The sequence below is a fragment of the Diorhabda carinulata genome, chromosome 4, assembly GCF_026250575.1.
Source record: "Diorhabda carinulata isolate Delta chromosome 4, icDioCari1.1, whole genome shotgun sequence".
NCBI classification, from domain to species: domain Eukaryota; kingdom Metazoa; phylum Arthropoda; class Insecta; order Coleoptera; family Chrysomelidae; genus Diorhabda; species Diorhabda carinulata.
Window position 1 is genome coordinate 6486725 of NC_079463.1, and position 23003 is coordinate 6509727.

The 23003-nt window shown below is 32.0% G+C and overlaps 1 protein-coding gene across 1 annotated transcript in view; it reads left to right on the forward strand.

Moving 5' to 3' along the window:
* LOC130892280 (uncharacterized) overlaps positions 1–20300 on the forward strand; it is a 214152-nt gene extending 193852 nt beyond the window's left edge. The window contains exons 6-7 of the mRNA XM_057797614.1: positions 15981–16213; positions 20198–20300. Of these exons, the coding sequence (XP_057653597.1) occupies positions 15981–16213; positions 20198–20300 (336 nt within the window). The remainder of the gene's footprint in view (positions 1–15980; positions 16214–20197) is intronic.
* The last annotated feature ends 2703 nt before the right edge of the window (positions 20301–23003 follow it).

Here is a 23003-nt window from a genome sequence, read left to right on the forward strand (position 1 = left end):
TTTGAATAGATATTATTTTGTTTTTATTTACATAATTCAGTATTCATAATAGACGGTATCAAACGAACTTCAATATTTGAGGGGAACTAAACTTACTTTTTCTATAATTAATATGCATAGGAGCATCAGAAAGTTTTGTCGCTTTCTCAAATAAAATTGTCCAATAACATTCCTTATCTACAAAATATTGCCATCTAGTATATGTTCATTGTGGAATCTATGAAAATTTTACAATCGATCCTATTGTTTAAAGATCTACGTTAATAGTTTTTTCCGGTTTCAATACTCCAAAATCTACAATTTCGCGTTTACCAAACACAAACAACCGCTTTTCTAGAATGTAAATTAGGATACGCAGTATCATCTTGCTGATACCATTTTTTAATGAATTCGAGTAGTTCGAGGGGTGCGTGCCGTGTGGAGATGCATATGGATATTGATCTTGTACCTGTAAGGGTTAGAGTGTTCGATAAAGACGTGCCTTGGTACATGATTTCACAAGCTTGCACTTCTCCAAAGAAAGGAGTCCCGATAAATTGACATCCCTATAGAGTAGGTCCAGCAGATACTAGTCTAGAAGGGATTATGTTGGACAGCTTAAGAGATCATCCACTGTGGTGGTATTAATAAAACAGAGTCAGTTAAGCGGCCTTTATTTTATGCTTTAAGCTGTCCAAGCTTCTGTTCAACTTCACTTCAGCCAAATTTGACACCTAATTTCCTCATAATAAATATTCATGATCTTTGGTGTAAACTTCGTATATAACAAGCGTGTACTCTATAAGAAAAAGCATTTGGAATCTCTTATCTTCTGCATCATATCATCATTCTATTTTAGATCATACCTTGAATAAATAAATGGCTTTCTCCTACTTGTATAATCAATCTTGATTCTAGTAAACGGTAAATATTTTGTCTTTTGTTACTACGAAATCGAAAATGTCGAATTAATAAACTCCAAAATCTTTTAAAACCTTAACTTGTAATCTGAAACAGTGCAATGAACATTTTCACAATAATTGAAACATTAGCTAATTTATCGGCCTGCAAACACTTTTCAATACTTTTATCAAAGAGGAAATGTCAGTGTTTCCTCACATTTTGTTAAGAACACAAACTTGAGAAAATCTGATAAATCTGAACAACAATATATCAAAGATATTCATTCAAGTAATTGTTCATTCACAAAATTTCAATCTGCAAATTCATGGGCGAATAATACAAGCGGAAATCGGAAACGATTGGTAACGGTGTCAACAAGCACCTGGATTTCCGGTTCGCAATCTATCAGAAGTGAGATAAGTTTGCATGTTACCTAATTGTTTTCGGAAAGCTCCAAGTGAGAATCTTACAGGTGTTTACTGTTGTACAAAGGAAATTAAGTCTTATATTTCATAAGATACTTTACAACAACGCTTTGTTACAACTTCGTAAATTGTGTACTGCTTTTTGGACTGTAATGCGGAGTATATATATTATGTTATGAATTGTTTACAGTCGCGAACATAATTGATTAATTGATTTCGAATTTTTATTTCTACTCTCTTCAATATAAACTATATAGCTGAATATTATGTCAAATAATGGCCAAAAATTGGTAAATTGCATACAATTGTTCTTTGTAAAACAAGTGAGAAAAATTAAATATATCTCCAAAGCGCAGAAATTTTCAATTCACACCATAGAGCAATAGGTCTTTTTCTCTCGTGTTGTATAATGTAGTGTTTCGATATTTCTGTATGCACGAGATTCAGAATTAACTTATTCAGACTTCCCAAACTGTATGATGTCTAATGTTTATAATTCGTAAATAATGTTATTATAAATAATGAGAAAATAAAGTTTACCATAAAAATGTTTTTATTTTCGTAAGAGACAATCCCTTATAATAAGTGTGATACAATATATTTTATTAAAACATAAAGGCGAGTCATAGAGTCATAGATAGTTATTACTTCATAGAGATTTTAATTTTTCTATGTACAAGAAAGTTTGAAACATTGTTGATAGATGGCGATAGCTACGCCGTTTGCATTAATACTTGAGTCAGCACAGAAACTGAAACTCAAATAAAGTCATCTCTGGTTAGTTTGTTCTGTCTTACACTGAACTGAACCACTAACTTTTATTACTTTATATCTGCCACAATTTTGGGATGAAAAGTTCTATAAACGGTTTGATAATAAACAGTTTGCTTTATTGGGATATAGTTAACACCTAATTTTCTTCCAAAAGCTTAAAACGCTTGTTACATCAACCGCCTCTCTCATTTGTTCTTCTTGTTTGCCGATTTTAAATTCTTTCTTTTGACGAGCCATGCTGAAACAATATGGTCATACAAAGTGGTACACACTAGCAAGTACACAATAAACCTATTCGGTGTGTACTGGTTCACTGTTAAATTTTTACATATATATATCTACCCTTACGAGTGTAAGACGAGGGGTTGAGCTTCTTTTCTATGAACTCTTTTTTCCAAAATTCTTTCTATTTCTTTAGGTCTTTTGTTTGTGGTAGTACCTGTAGTTTCTTCCTTCTGTTCTCAATCGCTTTATTGATTTCGTCCATTCAAGTCTTCCTTGGTCTTCATTTTGTTTTCCGCTCTTACTGTTTTGCCTTCTAGTATTCTTCTGATAATCTTTTCCTCACTCATCCTTTCCCTATATCTTAACCATCTTAGTTGATTTTCTTCTGCAGGTTTTGTATTTGAAATTCCAATATTCTATTTAACCCTTTTAAGAGTGGACAATACAAATACCATTTCTTAGAGTGAGGTACATTGTAAGAGGAAAATAATAACCAAATTTCATAATTGTAGCTTCAGTGGCTTCGTCTGTGCGATGATGAATCAGTCAATCAGTAAGAACATGTTATTTTATATAGTCAAATATAATTTCTTCGTTAGCATCGTTCTTTTTTTTAATAATTATCTGTTTCCTCATCCAACTCAATTTAATATTTTATTTTCTCATAGTTTCCTTCTAATTTGAAAATTTAAGTTCAAAAATAAATTTCAATTTCAGAATGCCTCTATTGCTTTGTATAAACCAAACCATAATTGCATTTTTCCACTTTTGATTTATTTAATTCATTCCGCTGGTAATAAGTGAAAACCACGACCGCGAGTTGCTACTGCACGGGGTTTTGTTTCAATACAATTAATTTCAATATTTTATATGCATTCAACTTTAATTTTGTCGCAGCAAAATGCAAAAACAAAAAGCTGATTAAAATTTCATATAATCATGCCACTTTCATGGTAATAAATTTTTAAATTAACCGCAATCTTAACTGAAAATTCAAGTTATATTTATTTATAAAGTAGGTTTCATGAAGGTTTACACTTCTAAGGTTTGAATATAAGTAGAGTGTAATTTAGAATGATCGAGTATTTCAGGAAAGCTCGAATATTTCAGTCAAAACTACAGTCAATAATTATGTACATAGGGTGTCAAAAGTTAGAGATAAATAAGTTTCTCGTGTTTAGTTAGTAAATAATTTGTGTAGAAACCTGCAGTCTTGTTAGGATCATTCTCTACTAAATCCTAGTGAATACAATTTAAGAATTCATGCTACTGACGATTGACTAATTTCAACATAAGGGAGACCGGAACATAATTACGTTTCTGCGCATGTCGATATCATAATTTTTGAGCGCATTATGAAGTTTCGAGTCTTTTTTACAATTTAGGATGAAATTCCAGCTAAAAACTAGGAAATCATACATGACATTATATGCTCTTTATATTTCACAACAGTTGCGTCAAAAAAATACGAGATCAGATTCGGTGGACGATCAACAATATAAGACAACGACATGGTAAGAGCACCTGTGCAAGCAAATTCATGTGAGACAATTGACGAACTCACGAGCATTCTCAACCAACCTTGATCGATCATCCAAGAACATTTGCAGTGGAATTTAAAAATAAGCTCTGTCACTGTAGAATTCAAAATGCTGAAGCTCTCTCCATATTAATGACCATGAAGTACCACGAAGTCAGTTCTGGATTAAAAAAAAGTTCTGTATATTTGGTAGAATAAACGCAGTAATATTCATTCAGGTTTTTTGAATGTATTCAATCAAATCTTATTTCTTATTATTCTTGGTATGTTAATACATATTTATTTCTTTTTATTCTATTAATGAAATAATCTATTTCATAAGTTTTGAGTTATCTGCCCAACGTAATAGCTTAAAAATTATTCCAAGCAACCTCATTTAAAATATTATTTCTCCTATTTTTGTGTGTTATATATTCTTGTACAATGAGAGATTTTCCAAATGTATTATGTCCTTTGGATTACTCTTATATCATATTTTCCAAATAAACTGCTTACTGCTAAGAAGGTCCCGAAAAATCTGTTTTCTTGATTATTATATAATAATTATTAGAACTTTATATTATGATATATACTAGTTGTCTGCTCGTCAATCCAATCCAAACCTCATTGCTTGTCAAAGTAAAATCTGGTTTCTTTCCTCGGTAAATTGAAAAATTTGGAGCGCATCTGTTCCATAATTAATCAAATCGTAGCTACTTACCACGTACACACATGAGTTATTCATGATATTTAGATACTCCGGAATTGTACAGAAAATTGGTATCTCAACATAACAAGAAAGTTATTTCTTATCTCAAATATACGCCACTGGCAAGCCATCATGTTAATATTGAAAACGATAACCCAATTCAGCTATATGGTTAGTGTAATAAAAAAATTTATTTCGCAGATCCTACCATTTATTCATTCTCTTTCTATATAGACATAAAGTGATAACCAGACCCTCAAATTTTCAGTGGTAGGAAGTGAGATGTATTACTTTGAAAGAAATGTCTATACTATTTTATTTCTTTGAAAACATATTCAAGAGATACAGCTGTTTAAATTCAGAAAGTCAAGTAAAGTCAACATATCCCTAAAATGAGATAAGCTCTGCAAGTATAGAGAATTGAGCATTATAGCATATAGCTTCATTGTTTTTAGGGAACCAAACAACGAAACTTGATATAGAATCATCAAAACAACATATTTAGCTAATAGGCTTAGATTGAGTCTTTCTATTTAAATAAATATTTGAATATTTAGGTTATGATGATTGTAGTTTGTATTTTATGAATTATATTAAAAAAAAAAAAACAAAAAACAAGTGTTAGGAATAACCAAACTGAGGAGTAAAAAATTGCAGGTAATTAATGTCGCTATTATAAAAGCGTGTTATTTTCAAGTTAACTTTGTGCTTTATAACTAAAATATCTAAGTTTGATTCCTAGTCCATGAGCTGTCTGAGTTTTGCGTTTATTGAAAATTATCAACTGAGTAGAACTTTTGTCGGTAAGATAGACGGTCGTGCTTCTCGGTAAATCTGTTATGTGTGTGACTGAAATATAAACGCGGTAAGTGTCTCCAGAATAACTTCTCTGGTAAACCTTCTAGCACGTAACCAATAACTCCGGGTTCGATTCCTATTCTAGGTCGTGCCAATAATTTTTCCGTTACCAAAAGTTACTCACTGAGTATGTCTTACCGTTCTTCCTCATTCGCCCAACTCGCTAAAATCTTGATATCGAAATTAAGGACGTGTTTCTTAATATTTTTAACCTGTATTTGATTATTTTTTCACCACATCAATTTGCTATTTAAAATCCATCTATAATAAGTACAAATGTGTTGATGGTTGCATGTAAGTCCGGGACTGCGTGCTTATATAGTTCTTCTGATAGCTCTATCTTTCTTAGTCTCATGCAAATTTGATCGAGTGAATGCATTGCGGTCAGTCTTTGACCGCAGTCAAATATAAACAATAAACAAGCTCAGAAATAAAAATGTCTACTACTTGAAGCTTAATCATGTTGTCACTGTTGCAAGAGGCACCAGCGAAATAATGGATCTACGTTTGTCCTAGCGAACTTCCAGAATAAATTCCGCAGCAACTCATAGAACTCATAGAAAATTAATCATCATCGTTAATTTCTTCTTTTGATTGGCGTACTTTTCTAGAACTACTCTTTTTTCTTTTCTATTAATTTTTTTCGTCGGTTTTTCAATCAGTGGATTATCTCGTTGAACAATTTCCAGGGAAATCTGTGCACCGAAATGTCAGCTCGCTTGTTTTATACTTTGTAGCATGGAGATAGTTTGCTCTGGATATGTTTTTGGCTCGATTGGAAGACCATTCATGAAAATTTCTATTAATTATGAATTCATTAACATTGAAAATGTTTCCGTTACATAAAAATATTTCAATTTTTCAAAAACTGTAGATAATATTTATAATTGTATGAGCATACAGTGATGAATCGGAGCCAATTTTTGGTATATTATAAATAGTTGAAATCTCCTCTGGGTAGTTTCGTAGTCATATATCTTGAGCAACAGCGCAATAGTCTTTGATTATCTAATAGTAACAAAACAAGGTGCTCCATGGACGGTTTCACAACTGGCAATAACTCCTAAACATTCGGGAGGACCAACATCACATCCCAATAACTTTTGTCTGTATATCTCATAGATTATGATTTACTCTGCTAACCGATTTGTAAACAGTTATTTTGTGTTAACGCCGGTTACTTCTATTCAACTTTAGGGTAATTATTTGCTCCAGGCAGACTAACATTCTCTATCCACAGTTGCTTATGAGATGAGACTTTCTGTTTGACTACCGTTTTCACTAAGTTTCTAGGCAATAAATATAAATATTTTGATTTCATTAATCTTTGTTGAATAATATTACGTTTCATTACAACAAAATAGGTTAGATTACAGTCAAATGTCATTTTATATTGAAAATTTCATATCAAAATTAAATTATAAAGTCGATAGGTATCGATACATGGTAAGTGAAAACCATAAATTATAAATTACGCGAAATCATTTCATATACGATGTATGTAGTGAAATCAATAAATACGATAGATCACCTATCAGCTGATTTCGGATCCTTACCCAGATTCAAATCACAGTTTTCGAACGTCTTCGCGTTCAGTGTTTAATAGAAATTTCATTTTTGAAACATAACCTACAAGAACTGATTCTCTATACTGTTTTGTGTTAATTTTTCCATGAATTTCCTTGTATACTAGATTTTAGAAATAGACATATAATATAACTGCGACCCGGTTTTCTAGAAATTGAAATCATGATCGGGTTAAATCGATCATAGTTTCGAAAAAGTTCTAATATTGAATGAGATATAAGATCAAATCAAATTGTTCACCCTTACTACTTATTTCACATTGATTTCTTACCGATAATTTTTGACCGCACTCAGTGGTATCATTTTGTTCGTTTACATTAAAATAATTTTTGTTGACTAATGTAGTAAATTCAACACGCTATAAAAGGAGTAAAGAAGTGGTTACGATTGTAGATCGAAAAGTGGTAGGTAGCCTCAATAGTTTATGATTGAAAATTACTAAGAAACGACATCAGTTGTGTTACGCGATATCTAAAATAACTTTCAAAAATTGTAAAAATGACGTTATCACTCTTTACAATATTAGTGGCGTTTCCAAATCAAGTGTAACGATGTAAAACATCTAATTTCGATCAAAGTTAATAACGAAATAACTCTTTGAAAACTGCACCGATCAGCTAGAACTAGATCTCTGGCTCTTTACAAAAATAACGAATAGGATTTGGCACAATCCCTCACATTAAAAAGGCTACATAACAACCATGCTCAAAAAATTATAAATTTTTGTAGTAGAATAATTTGAATTTTATATTAATTTTCACCTTGTATTTAAACCATTTTATTTCTGATAACAACTCGTATATAACATGTTCTATCGACGAATATCTCTATTCTGATATCCTAAATTCAATCTAATTCTATACTCTATCACGAACGCAGTTAAATATCTTGACAAGACGGCTTTATTCTCTATTCTCCAAGTTCTGATTGGCAGTTGAATGCAAAGTCGTTACAGTCAAGTAATTCCTCGAACTTATTGTATTTGCATTTTTGATTATACGTGATTAAATCTGGACATTGAATGCATTTGTATAGAAATTTCCAATCGCTAGAGCCACTTGCTTTATTTCATAGAGATAGGCCTGATTCCGAGAAACTTTCATATAGAGAGATGCTCATGAGTAGCACTGGATTAAAGCCTACTCGTAAAAGGTAAGCGGTATTATGATTTCGTTATCAGGATAAAATAATATGCTTTCCATGTTATTTCTATTGTTCTTTGAATAGTGAAAGATATAACGTGAAACTGATGAATAAGCATAGCAAACCAAATGCTAGTTTTAATTTTTCCATTAGAACTATCGTGTCTGTGTTGAGTGTATCATATCTGATAATAATCATAGTATCTTGTATAAAACTTAATATTGTTATGGATAAAGAGGAAAAAAAGTTAACAAAACAAACTGATTAATCAACAACATACACCTAATTAAATTAATAATCTGTGATATACTATAATATTCATATTATTTATTTAAATAGTTTTTAAACAGTTAGTTGTATTTATACACATGGTGTATCTAATACATGGGACTTACATTCCTTTCGGGCTCTGTGAATTCATCTTTTGCGGTAAATCACTCTGCTTTGAAATTTTTTTATTCACTCTCTAGCCTGTTACAGCTTCTTGTACGCTTTACTCATTATTCCGTTCCATTTGCTTTCAGTTCTTTCTGTTTTTCCATAAAACTACACTTCGATTTCGTGGTTAGCTTCCTCGTTTGGCGCGTAGTCATTTCCAAATTTATATTCCTGCTTTGGTTCAAATCTAATAGCTGGAATTTTATTGTTCACTGTGTGGAAGTTCTTTCCTGACTTTTCGGGCCCTAAGTAGAGTAATACAAAGTCCTCAGGAACTATTCTACCCTTCCCAATCCAATTCGAATTTATCCATGTTAATACACGAAATACACGAAAATATTCACTAACACTTATTAGTAAACTATTCAATAATACTTAACGCACTAATTTATTTAAATACACCGTTTAGTTTACTTTCCACTATCCCGATGTGTTCACTATGACATCAAATTGCTTACTTACTTCTGTAACTAAACTATTGCTTATTTTTACCAACGGTTATCTAGATAATTCAGATTCTCAAGTTCTCTGGAATGCCGTAAATAAATTAAAAACCCTTTTTAGAATTTGTCTACTTAAACATAGTCAAAACATTCGTGAAAAGCTTGTAAAAACAATACAAAGAAAACACAATTTAAATAGAGAGAAATGGATGCATTTGCCAAACTCAGACATCGATTATCATAATATAACAGGACCAACTTCTCGCTCTGTATCAGTGGACGAGTGCGTGACACATCTCCTTAAAAAGAAGTTCGTTCTGAAACATCTGTTTAGCCGAGACTGAATGTTCAAATCGGTAAATGAAACCATTTCTGCACTTTCTGGTCTTATGAAAATAGAATGATAACGTCTTTATTGAACACTGATGATGAGGTGTATAGCTGTACATTAATTTGAGGATACCGTTATCTTGAAAGATCACCTTTAACATGAATCTGATGACTCGCAAATCCTACTGGATTTCAAGCTGGATTCCAATACATGGTCTCGGAGGCATTGAAGTCGTAGTTTATGGGTCGTGGGATATTTGACTATAATTTTGTCTAGAGCATCCATAATCAAGAGTTTACAGAGGCTGTGTCCACGTCGTTTCTAAGTACCTCCGTCCTTCGGAGTATATAATTAATTCGGGGGTCAGATTGAGATTATCTCTGAAAATGTCTTCCAGTTTTCGAACTTCACAAAACTACAACCTTTTCCTTCCAGACTGAGAATTTCTCTAACAAGACCCGTTCAGCTCTATACTACAATAATTGTTTCTTTTGTTCATAGTCCCTTTACCTGCTCTATTTGTGTTGATAGAGTCGCTATAATGAAGGCTTTAAATTTGAAAGAGTCTTATGAGATTAGTTCCTTTGCATTGTGTCGACTGGAAATAATCATGTAAAAATATCAAGAATACTTTTCATTGTCAACTCTGTATTAGTAAAAGAGAGGAATTGTCTTAAAAAAGTTTATTGGCCATATAAATGGGGTCAAAGTCACAACAATAATATAGTCTCGGCGTATATGTGGATGATGCCCTTTTTGTGGGAGTATAAACAACTTCCATGTAAACTATCCATGAAAATATTCCAGACTAGAATATGAGAAAGGCAATGTGGTTTCCGAGTTCTTTCTTTATTTCCATTATGTTCAACGTCACGTTTCTGGCTATACTTATCTTTGCAACGTATGCTGCACAACTTCAATAAATTGCTGAAAAGAAAATTGTCTTAGAAAAATAAAAGCGTTCAACACCGCAACATGTTTTTTTTAAACGAATAAACAATATAACTTACCATGAAGTATAAGAATATAACAGGAAATATAAAACTTTGTTTATAATGAAAACATTATAGTTCAAGTGCAATTGTTAGAAAAAAAATCTTGTTCTATTAGGATCAGCCAGTCAGATAAATAAGTGACGTATATATAGGTCATATATTATAGTCAAAGCAACCCCATAATAACCAGAATAGCATTATCGTGTTTGTTTGTTTGTTTTCTCTTCAGTGATGATTTTGATACTGGTGCTACTTTAATCTTTTTTTTGTTTTTCAACTAAGCTTTAAGTAAATAATATGCATCCATGAAATTTGTTTTCTATTCGGTAAGAATACTGCTAAAAGTAGTTTAAAAATTGCGACAAGACACTTCTGGACAAATCTCGTTGTAGACGCCCCTCAACTGAAAATATCGATGAAAATTCTCAAAAGAATACGAGATCTTGTATGTGGCGCCTCTCCTCAATCAACATACTTACAGTCCATCGAGTAACTCAACTGTAATTGAGTAGTAGGTTAACTTGGATATCTGTTCAGAGAAATTCAACGGAAGAGATTACTGCGACATTTGTTTTTCGGGTTGTGACCGAAAAATCATAAAAATTCGAAAAAGAGCTAGAAACTTATTCACATTTACTGTGTAAGTCATTATCAGTGATAAGTTATGATTATTATTATTATCCGTAATCAAAGCCGACCCAATTGAAGACACTATCTTTACCCCATGAAAAATGTTGTCGAATCAAACTAAACCTCAAAACAAGATTGTTTTGCTACATTTCATGAAGACTTGACTCTCTCTGTCGTACACATCTAATAGCTTTTGGCTGGAAATGGAATAGTTGTGCTTGACCTGGCCACTATGACATTAAACAGACCAAGGAATAAACTAGGAAACATCAGTCAGTAAAAAAGTTGAAGTACTGCTGGTACAAATGTATAAGTTGCAATAGAGAGTATTTTGGAGTAAATAACGTTGCTTTTTGAAGAATTTAATACTAAATATTCTTTTGAAATTAATTCCTGTTCTGTTTGGTTTCTCCCTCATATACAGAGTTACCATAGTATATTGAATTGAATGTTAATGATGGAAAATTGTTTCAAATCTTGATTCATAACCTCAAAACGTCAGATGTGAAATATAACTTTCTTACTCCCTAAAGTAACGGAGCAAGCAGAAACTCATTTTTACGCTCACTTGTATATTTCCCATTTTATGCACCGGTTAACTGAACTGATATCGATATATTCTAGAATGAATATGATATTGAATATTTAATTTAAAAATAACATCAAAATATCCAAAATAAAATTCTCATTCTCAACTTTCTCAACAATCTCAAATCATTTTTGTTGAATATTCGAATTTCTTAGCATCATTTATTCTACACCTATGACGTGACGCAATATGGCAGCTTTACTGAAATTTTTGAACTACCTACAAAATTTTTCAATTTCAATAATTTTTTCTCTATTAAATATTAATCAAGGAATGGAGAAAAATTATGATAAAAGTTGTATATGAACTATCCAAAACTAATTTATTATGCAAGTAATTTATTAATTTATGTATGTGTATATAATTACTAATGACTTAATTGGTTTCTTTATGTACTGTTCCATTCCTTTCCTTACATTAACTGAAAAAATTAAAAATGTATGTCGTCGTTGACAAGTACTGAAGTGTGTATTGAGTCATAAGGCGACCGATTCGACAAACAATCGAAACCATTGGATCTGAGTAGAGACATTTGATGTCTATTCCAACAAGCAATCAGAACAGTTATAAACGATCAAACAATGTATCATAGTTAATGAATAGTTTACCTTTCAAGTAACTTACTCCATTAATTGTAATAGTTATTTATTTTCCGACTTCTGACTAGTTTGACTCTTTGTTGGAATGAATCTATTATATTCAAACTTAGATGAATTCTATAGCTCACAAACTAATTTATGTATTCACTTTTATTACCATTTATTCATTAATAGCTTCAACTGGTATACGCTCCTATAATCATTTGCATAATTATCAACGGAATAATACGTTGAATCTCTTTGAAACATGAAGCACAACTTTTGAAATAATGACTACTTTTTCAATTCAAGAGCTTTTACTCACAGCTGGTGCGAAGAAAACAAAAAGAAAGTAGATAGCGGAAACGTCTCGATTTTGGGGTGGCGTAATTGACTATTTATATTTTATGGGGATCCTTGTCACCAGTTTAGCCTTTGATGGTGTGAATTTTACTGGGAGATCAATGAGAGAATAGGAAAAACATTCGGATGCAACCGGAGAATCTCTTTCCGATAACGTCGTTTTAGATAATGGCTGCAATAAACTGAAAATGGGATATGGAAAAATAAAACAGGACAAATGGTTAGGTATCGTATCGGATATATTGTGAATAATGAAGTTGTATTTTCTGAAAAAATAGTTAACAACGAGTTAAAGTATTGGAAATTGTACCTAGATTATCATGAAAAGTAATGAGATGAATTTGAGAAAGGAAAGGCTAGTGACAGTGATATTGTATACTTATTATGGAATATTAGGAAACATATTTGAGCAGTTGCTGTAAAATATATGTAAAATATATTTCAAATAATTTAAAATAATTTCAAATAATTGAGTGAAATATATATCTGAGGAAAGCAATCACGTGAAAAAAATTTCTTAAAACCACACACCATTTGAAATGCCCTTAAGTCATTAAAAATTTGATCCAGTAGGTTCTACGAATGAATCAAGTAATGTATACTGATACTGAAAAAGGATATTGTGACATTCTGTATCGTATGAAAATTGAGTTAAATAATTCACGTGATATTGTATATTCCACATTTTTTGGCGAAGACTAACACAGTAAGTCAAATGACAATTGATATAAGTAGCATTCCATACCAATATATCATTCTTCTAAATCACAAATAACACTGTTTATTTCAAATATACAAGGACGGCTTCTCAGAAAAGTATTTTTCAAAGGTTTACACTTTAGTGATGATCATATTATTTGCTTCCATGTCCACCAGAAAAAGTTGTTGAAATCCATGCCCATATACTAAGTGAAGGTCTAATAAGAGTATGTGATATAAACCATGAAATAAATATAGGTAAATCGGGTTTGATACGAAAAATAAAGATGGATACCGCGATTACATAAAGCTGATCATTATCTCGCTCGCAATTCAAATTCAAACGATATTTGCATATCTTCCAACTTAGACCAAGTGAATTGAAAAAACAATGAAATTGATGCTAATCACCAAACTGTTTTGATTCTTATAGCAACAAACCTCCATTAAAAAAACCGTCTTCTGATCCTGTTTGTAAGATAATAAAAATTCCACCTATACCAGAAGTCCATTCCTCGTGGCCTACTTTTGGAAGTGATGAATCTGGTTATTTACCAGCGGGGCTAAAGCAAAAATTGTGGTTCACTTATCAAATAATTCTTACCAGAAGCTTTCGCGACACATTTCACACATTTATCACTAGTCTATGAAAATATTTTCGACGCCAACTGTTCCTGAATTCTTTTTTTATCAAACCACGTATTTAAAGATTAGACTATAGTCTTTGGGTCAAGCATGTTCCTTAAAATTTTGCTCTACTTTGAGTGATCAGATTCAAATCAATTTTTGCACAATTATCAGCCAACAATACAATAGAGCTGGTCGGCGTACTACAGCAATGCGTAGTCCTAGAGTTACAAAATCGAGTTGCAACCATCAACACATCTGTACATATTAATAACGGGTTTAAAATAACAAAATGAACTTAAATGCAAAAAAAAGAATACAGTTCGAAAATACTGAAAGACACGCTTCTATAGTAAACTATAATAAAAAGTGAAAAATTAATTACGACCCAAGAAAACTAAAAAACAATAGCAATAGCAAAAATCAAAGTAAAAAGTCAAAAATTATTCTTGGCATAAGAATGACATGACTGATATGGAATTTGAAGTCGTGTAAAGTACTTTGTCCGTGCTTAGGTTAGTAAAAAATTGTGACAAGTGACACCACATCCTAAACTGGATGAATAGGATAATCGAGAATAAAAGAAAGGGGGGACCTACATAGTGAGTGATTTTCGGTAACGAAGAACTAATTTGGAAAACCTGGGATAGAAATCGATCCCAGACCTATTGGTTTCGTGCTATCTACCAGTTATCCTATCCTAGAGGCATGAACCGGGTTTATATTTCAATCATCCACCAAGCACTGTCGTCCATCTTACCGAAGAGAGCCATTTCGAGGTTATTAAGAAAATTGAGAAAGAACGGAATAATGTATAGGGAAGTCCTACTCAGTAAATAATTGTCAGTAATCGACAGTCTCCGGACTGGGAATTAGATTCATTGTCAGATCTATTTGTTACGAAAGTTAGTGGCATGTCATACAAAGTACCTCATGCTGTTGTAAAAGTGAAATTAATTCCATATCTATAAATTTATAACTGTCAATGGATGGTTATTATATGGAGTTCACGTTTTTACAAATATTTATCCAGTGAAATGATCTGAAACATTCTATATAACGATTTTTATTAATAATTTTTTAGAACATAATTTTTTTTTCGACAGAACGGTTCGATCTGTAGCCGTATATTTTCACAGTTGGGTCCCATAAATTTTGTTCTTTCATTCTAGATTGTCTTTATTCCGGTAAACTCTTTGACTTAGATATATAATGTCAATAATTTTTATTTGAAGAATATCTTCCAAAGCAACAATTCTTGACTGTCTTGGATTATTGATCACTCGTTTTATATATTGAAAATCGAATATAGAGACAATTTTCGTTTTTGTTCAATAATAGGTTTGTATATAGAAAAAAAGTGGATTTATGCTTCGACCCTCCGCCCTTGTCGCTATAACTACAAACAGATACTGACGTCCACATCTTGAACTAAAATATGACATGGCAGCAGCAATTTTAGCTGTCAGTGTTTTATTGCGGAGCTGATATCTTAACCGGTTTAAGTGATTTCGTGTTTTCTATCGGGAATTTCAACGTCTCGTTTTTCTATTAAGAAATTTATCAAATCTAAATTGAAACTATTCATTATTTTCTCGCAAAAAGGAAAAGTGTGGAAATTTAATATGTTTTCTGTTTTCAGCAATCAATCTAAGAATTTCTTATTTCATTCAATTGAGCATGAATTTGGACATTGACTGATAATGAAGTTTGAAATATCGATTTCGATTTTTTTCGATAATTTGAACAAAAAATATAAATAGTCTCTGAAAGGTTGCTTTTGTATCTATGAAAATGGTTGATCAATATTTTAGAAAATTGATAGTTGCAATTTTTGTTGAAACAAATTAATTGACGTAGGTATATTTTGGGTTTTTATATCATATAAATCATTATATCAGTCATTTCCCTATTTTGATAACTAAAAACTGATACAAATAGTTTTATGTAAGAAATTTTTATGACTTTCTTTGAGAATAAAAAAAATAACGAATTGTCATTTATTAATATAAGTTATTTATAAGAGGCCAAGAGATATGAAATATTACAAACCAAATATTATCACATCTTTCAATTTTAAGAGCGGTGTATTTTTAACTTTCCATATTGAAAATTTGACTTCTGTTTCTTTAACCCTGAATTTACGAGGTTTTTTTCTGTTTCAGCCTCCAGCCCATGCCATAAGCCATATTTCCAGTTCAGAGCCGGATCAAAATGGATTAATATCTCGTACAATATCACTACGTTTAGTAGTGGATAAGAAAATGCCACACGGGAACGACGTCGAGGTATCGTGTGAATCGGCTCAACCGGGTATACCTGAAGCAAAGAAGATTACGTCCTACAAGATAGCCATCAGAAAAGATGGCGAACCGCAAGTTCTAAAGAATCAAAAATGGTTAGAATTGTATTTTTTACGATAATCATGACAGTTCGCATACGTTGGCTTCTTTTTTATAACTGAAGAATGATTTTGCAATTTGTTTATCAAATATTTCAATTACCAAGCAATAATTTTGTGAAAAAGCCATCAGTCAAATAATTATATTGATAAATTCCAAGTGTAAATTATTGCAATACAGCATTCATTTATTTAATAATGTAAATATCAATTCGAAATTTGTTATGTATGATCATTCACAGTCCATTTATTAAAGAAGAAGAAGAAGAGAAACTCTCCAAACAGCTACATAGGCTTGCACACTTTGAACACAAAAATAGTAAAACCAAAGAGAGTAGACGACAAAAAGAAGTTTTGAATACCTTGGCATGCCTTTAACGAAAACTGTTATTCAGGAAAAAAAACAAGAAGACTAAGACACAGTTCTTAGCCAAAAATGAAAAACGCATAGAAACAAAAAAGCATAATACAGAATGCAAAAATGAGATTTTTATGAAAAATTGATTCGAAAAAATAAGGAAGAAGAAAATTTGAACTTCAAACCAACTCAAAATCGAGGAGAATCAACTAGAATGGTTTGGTCACATCATGAGAATGGAAGAGATTGAAGAATGTATGAAGCACTAACTAAATAAAGTTGACAGGAGGCAGGAAATAAAACAAAATACACAGTAGAGAGAAAAATGGAAACGGCTAACAAGCCTTACAGCTCAAAAGGTATAAGAGTATCAGGATCAAGCAAATGGCGTCTAATAAAGTAGTAGGAAGAAAAAAATAAGATAATTCCGTAGCCAAACAATCTGTGGATTCCTGAATAGCATTGTCATTTGACCAGACATATTGTCCAATGTTGGCAATTTCATCCAAAATAGTGAGATATGATACTATTAAATAAATCAGTATGACCACATTCAATACATGAATCAATTTTTCGTAACGACTTTTCTCATAAGCTCATTAACAATTGGAAATACTAATTTTTGTGAATGTTATTTGTTAACTCATTGTTGTATAGCTTAAAAGAAATGTTCTTTCCATCAAAGTCATGTTTTTTAATGAACATCCGCTAATTTTATAACGAGAACAAATATTAAACTTTGTCTTTGTTGAGCTTCCAGCAATGATGATATAAGCGAAAAAACTGGTACTGCTTTCACAAAAAAAAGGTTATTCTTGATAAATAAATATGAAATTTAGTCGAGAAAATTACACGGTATGTCCTAAATTGCCTGGATTCTTTTCTAAGGTTTTCCGAGATCATCAACAGAGATAATAGAAGTTAAACACTATTATTTTTTCTACATCTCAATTTGGAACAAATCTATCAAAGTAAATATCAACAGTTGCATCAAATATATACAATGTTATCCAAAGAAATTTATAAAATAGAGTACAGGTATGGATATGTAGTAAGATCCCCCAACTAGGAAAATCAAGTCAAAACATATAATAAAGTTCAAAATATTCTAATTCTATAAACATGACAGCAACATCCCAATTTGTTTTTTCATTTTTCAATTGAAAGTCGTTTATGAATCATAGTAAAAACTTTGCGATGAGATTGATCTAAATATCTGCCCGAGTATTCGTTGGAAACCGTCGACTGTTCTTTTGAATCGGTGAGGTCAAATTAATTAAATCATAACCACATCGTGAAATACAATTTTGTATCTGCATCAAATTATGTTAGGATTTAAATGGTGTAATGTACGTTGCTAATATGATTCTCATTAAATATACACGCATAAACTGAAAACCACTATGTTACCCTACGCTACCGCCATTTTAGCTGGGGTCTGCCTAAAATCATCAACGCAAAACACTATTACATCCGTGTAAATGAATAAATTGACCTAAATTGGCTGCAGGTATAATTCAGAGACGGCTGTGCCGCACCATTGTCTGGTAACACGTTCTCATTTTAATTGAAAGTGTTACCAACTCTATTTAGGAGATTGGTGAAGAGTGTCTGAGGCAACTGTTAACAGAAATAGTTTCTCGCTTATGATAGGCAAAACAAATTTTTCAAATGTATCACTCACTGACATTAAGTAATTAAGAAGTTACAAACTGGAATTCAGATTGTATTGAACTTGCCTTTGAAGCGATCAGTATCATTGACGAAATATAGAATTGGAATTAATTATAAATAACCATTTTTTATATATTCATGATATAGTGGTGGAGACAATATAGTTTGACCATATTCTCGTATGGGTTTATCAAATTGATACTCCATGTACCTAAACTTATATAGCTCAATTACTTTGTATTATTCAGGTTTTAAACTGATAGATAGATAGAATAGAGATATAAAATCCGTAAATATTTAGACAGTTTAGCAATTTAAAGGCGTTGACTGAGAATGTAATAAATTGCTTTTCATAATTAGGCAATTTTTAAATGGCCCAATATAAACATTACGTCTCTGTTAGAAATTTAGTTCCAAATATGGAAAATCTAAAAGGAAAGATGTAAAAGGAAGTTTTAGGAATAAAATCAAGATCTGAAAAACTCGTTTACGGTTAATCACTTTATAGGAATGGGAATAACCAGACAAACAGTTTACGATATCTGTCGTGTTGAGATAGGTTTTCCTATTTTAAAAAAGTCAGGATCAGGGAGAAAAGCGAAAAATGTCAAAAAAGAAGAGAGAAGCTTGGTTTAAGCGGCTAACGGAAAACTGGGAGTCAGTTTGCGAAAATTGAGCAGACAACGCAATATCAATAAAAAATATGTAAGCAACATTCTGAAGGTGCAGAATGTAGTCAAGAAATCAAGAAAATTGGCACCCAAATATTCTGAGAAGCACCAAATGGAACAAAAATTAAAACTTAGGACTCCTAAGAACGAGTTTTCGCCCACTATAGACTTGTTATTATCAAGGAGGAAGTAAATTCAAAAGTGTATTTCAGAAGACACAAAAATTTCAAATCGAAAGTGTTGGTATGATTGGGGGTATCTTCTCGTGGTCGTTCTTCAGCATACATCTATCCTTCTGGAAATTCTGTTAACGCCAAAATATATAATGTGTTATATCTAAAATAATGCAGTTCATGAAGAAAAGCATCCTGAAAGAAATTTTGTGTTTTGTGTTTTCATGCGCTTTTGTTGGATATGGCTCTTCTTGGAAGACCCGCACAGTAGGTTGTTGCTTAGTTTCATATAGTAAGGATAGCACAAGACAACTCACCACTGGGGAGAAGAAGTATGGGAAGGCCACGAAAAAGATGTAGTGATAATCTTACCATCAATAGAGGCAATCTGCCTAAAATGGAGTAGGAAGAAGAAGAATGTATGATTCGTCGTCTGTCACGATCTTATGCACTTTTTTCGGAGCATCGCATTTCTTCGCCTCGATCGACACCAGCTTTATTGAGCGATTGTCAAATTATGCAGTATCCATCGCGAGAAATCTTAACAACCAAATGTCTCAATATCACAGTATGTAACATGACGATATCAGTTGACATCGATGTTTTCTTGCACAACAACTGATTATGGACGACCTTCACCAAATTTATCCTGTAGTGAAGTGCGACCACGATTGGATTCGGAAAACCAGTTGAACAGGAAGCGAGTTAAATCAGCACATTGCTGTTAGTTCAATCCACGTCGAAAGTCATAAAAAATCATCATTTAAATGTTTCAAGTATGTATATCAACTCAAATAGCACTCGTATGAAAACACGTTCTGAGTACTTTCACCATTAAACATGTCAAACTCTATGAAGGCAATGACAAATTTGACATATTCACATCAGTGTTGCCATATCCTGAAACTAAAGTCGCAACCCTCAGATTTTTTTCGGTATCAGGGTATCTGTCTACAAAGTAACTACCCAGTGTTATTACTAATGTAATGTGTTCAAATGAAACTGGCTGTTTAGCTGCGCTCTACAAATTTTGTGGCAGTCAACGTGTTAATTTGAAAAATAGCGCCGTTACTTCCTATTGTTTCAAAATTATTGTTTGTTTCAGGTACAGCATATCGTCGTCGTTCAAAAGTAATCCCAACTTTCACATAGCCTGGCTTTTCATTTGTGTGATCGTCATCAAGTGGACAATTTTGGGTAATATGTAAGGTGTAGGTGAAGAATCTTTTTATTTGGAGTTCATGAAGAGTGTGTTAAAGTTAAATAGACGAACAGATGGTGCTTTGAGGTTTATGATGGTAATTTTAATGTAAAATTATCATTTCTCATAACAAAATTATCATAAACAGTGATTTGACATTTGTCAAGATGATATTAATAATTTTTCTCTTCTAAGTATGTGTTATATATATATATATATATTATCGAATTATAAATGTTTTTTATATAATTTAATCGCAACTATATTATCAAATTATAATTTTTGAAACCAAAACCGATGTATTTTATGATATATAATTATATGATTACGTGTATTTAAAAGATCGATACGGGTGGCATACATAATAATAACTATCTTTGATTTTATATTTGGAATTTAATTTTCCTACTGAAGCTTTATTACCGTTCCTACTATGTGAATTGTTATGGATGTTGTCAATTGCTGTTCCCATCTTTCTTCATAATATATATGTTCCATTCTCTCATGTATACATACAGTTTATTTTTTTATTGTAGTGTTGATAATGTTCAGATTATATTGTAGTTTCAGTAATTCTCCTCTTTTGTGAATAGGGAATATATCATGTATATTCCAGGTTAATCTAGCATTTCTTCAATATTCTCTATTGAATTGCTTAATAACCGTGTTTTAATGTCCTAATAAAAGTCAATTCGGAGAATCATAAGTTTACGTTTCATAACAAAAATGATTTGGCACTGAATCTATTCTCGTTCGTTAAAAACCACATATTCTGGTGAATTGTTATTTTCTAACACTTAGCTATAAAGAATAATTATCATGTCTCATCATATCTGGCTCCATTACTTATAAAATTTGGTGTTAACTTACACCGTATAATGCAGCCTCAATATAATAAATCGAAAGGGAACAAGTAAATATTAGTAATATCAAGTAATTCGTTGAACTGATGTTTGTTATGTTGAGGTTACGTTATAAAATTCGTTATAAAGAGGTAAACAAATCAAACAAAAATCATTGTTTTACGAACAAAAGCGCGTCGAAGCCTCAGAGTCATACATTGGTGGGATTGGGTTGACGAAATTCGTTAATCAAAGGTATTTATACTTTTTTTTGATATTTAAAAAGTTCCCAAAAAATGTCTGCAATATAAAGACAATTCAAAGGGATTACGAACAATTTGTAAAATCTATAGTCGTTATATTGAAGTACGGTATATTAAGATTACACTGTATAAACAATAATAAAATAGTGGAAAATGACAAATTTTGGCCTTCTTTTATATGCGGTTTTTTGGTGAGATGCTCTTTTTGTTGACGAACAGCAAAGCTTGACTATACGCATAAATATTCATGATTTACCATAATGAAAAAATGATATATTTGGCAGATGATTGAAATGATTCACTATACATACATCACAGCCCTCCAAACAAACCTTCTATTGAAAATCACTTGACAGCGTTTACAGAATCGTGCCGCTTTACATTTCAGAGTTTTAACGGACTCAAATCTTGTTCCTGTTAATGTACGAGTACAGTGTAATAAGTACTTAGCTTCACCGCCCGATAGTGCCAAACTATTCACTATCAGGTAGTATTTCTCATTGACAACTACTGTATGAACTTCAGCTGGAAGGTTTTTTTTGATAGCGTGTGAAAGTAGGTGTTCAACACATATTATAGACTTTTGTTTTTGAAATAGAAATAGTATAGTGAGATCAAAAAGCGTTCGGATGGTATTTATGGTAACTTTTCTCATTCGACAGGAATTGACGTGGTTGTACGTGATTTTTCGTGAACCACGTCTACTTTATGAGATAGCAGCTGAAACGCCGTTTGAAGATGTGAGATAGGTGTGTACAATAAGCATATCGTGAAGGTGCATAAATTCAGTGCATAAGAAATTTGTCAGCGCGATTAATGTTGTGTTGGATCACTCGGAACAACAAGCTTAATCATAAGATCACGTAAGCAGTGTTTTATGCTATTTAATTTTAATCTCAAGAAACTTATGCTTTGTATCGTATAGTCGACGGTGCATGTATCCACTGGTAAATATCAGAGACCAAGAAACAGTCTATGTAGTAGATTGGACCCAACAAACGTGCTCCAAACACGATGGAAACTATCCTATTGACCGGAAAGATTATGGCAACTGTTTTCTGGGATTCGAAAGGTGTGATCTACATAGAATACCTGGAAAAATGTAAATCGGTCACAGGGCTGCACTTTTCAAAATTGTAGAAAATTTGGCGAATGGAAAGTGCTCTTTCACCATAATAAAACATGCGTCCTGACGACTGACAAATTGTTCGTATTAGACTACAAAATCTATCGTTTTTTGTTTCCAAACTTGGAAAATGTCAGTTACCGTGCAAGTTTTTTAACCAAAAAGGCCATGAGGCCTACTATACAAATCTCGAGAAAACGTATTTTAAAGAAGGCGACAGGAGAATCTAGAGCATCGTTGGGAGAAATGTATCAAACTAAAAGGAGGTTCTATTGAAACATAAATCGAAATTTAAGAGAGTATTTTCATTTTTCTTCTTCTGGCTGAGTACTTATCGAACTCTCGTAGATGTTTTTAAGTTGTTTTGGACTTAGATTTAGAATTTGACTAGAAACAATGCGGAGTTTCGCATATATTTTCAGAATTCCAAAGTTGTTATGTAAAATTCGCCGTACGGATGATTTCGGCATTCCCACAGT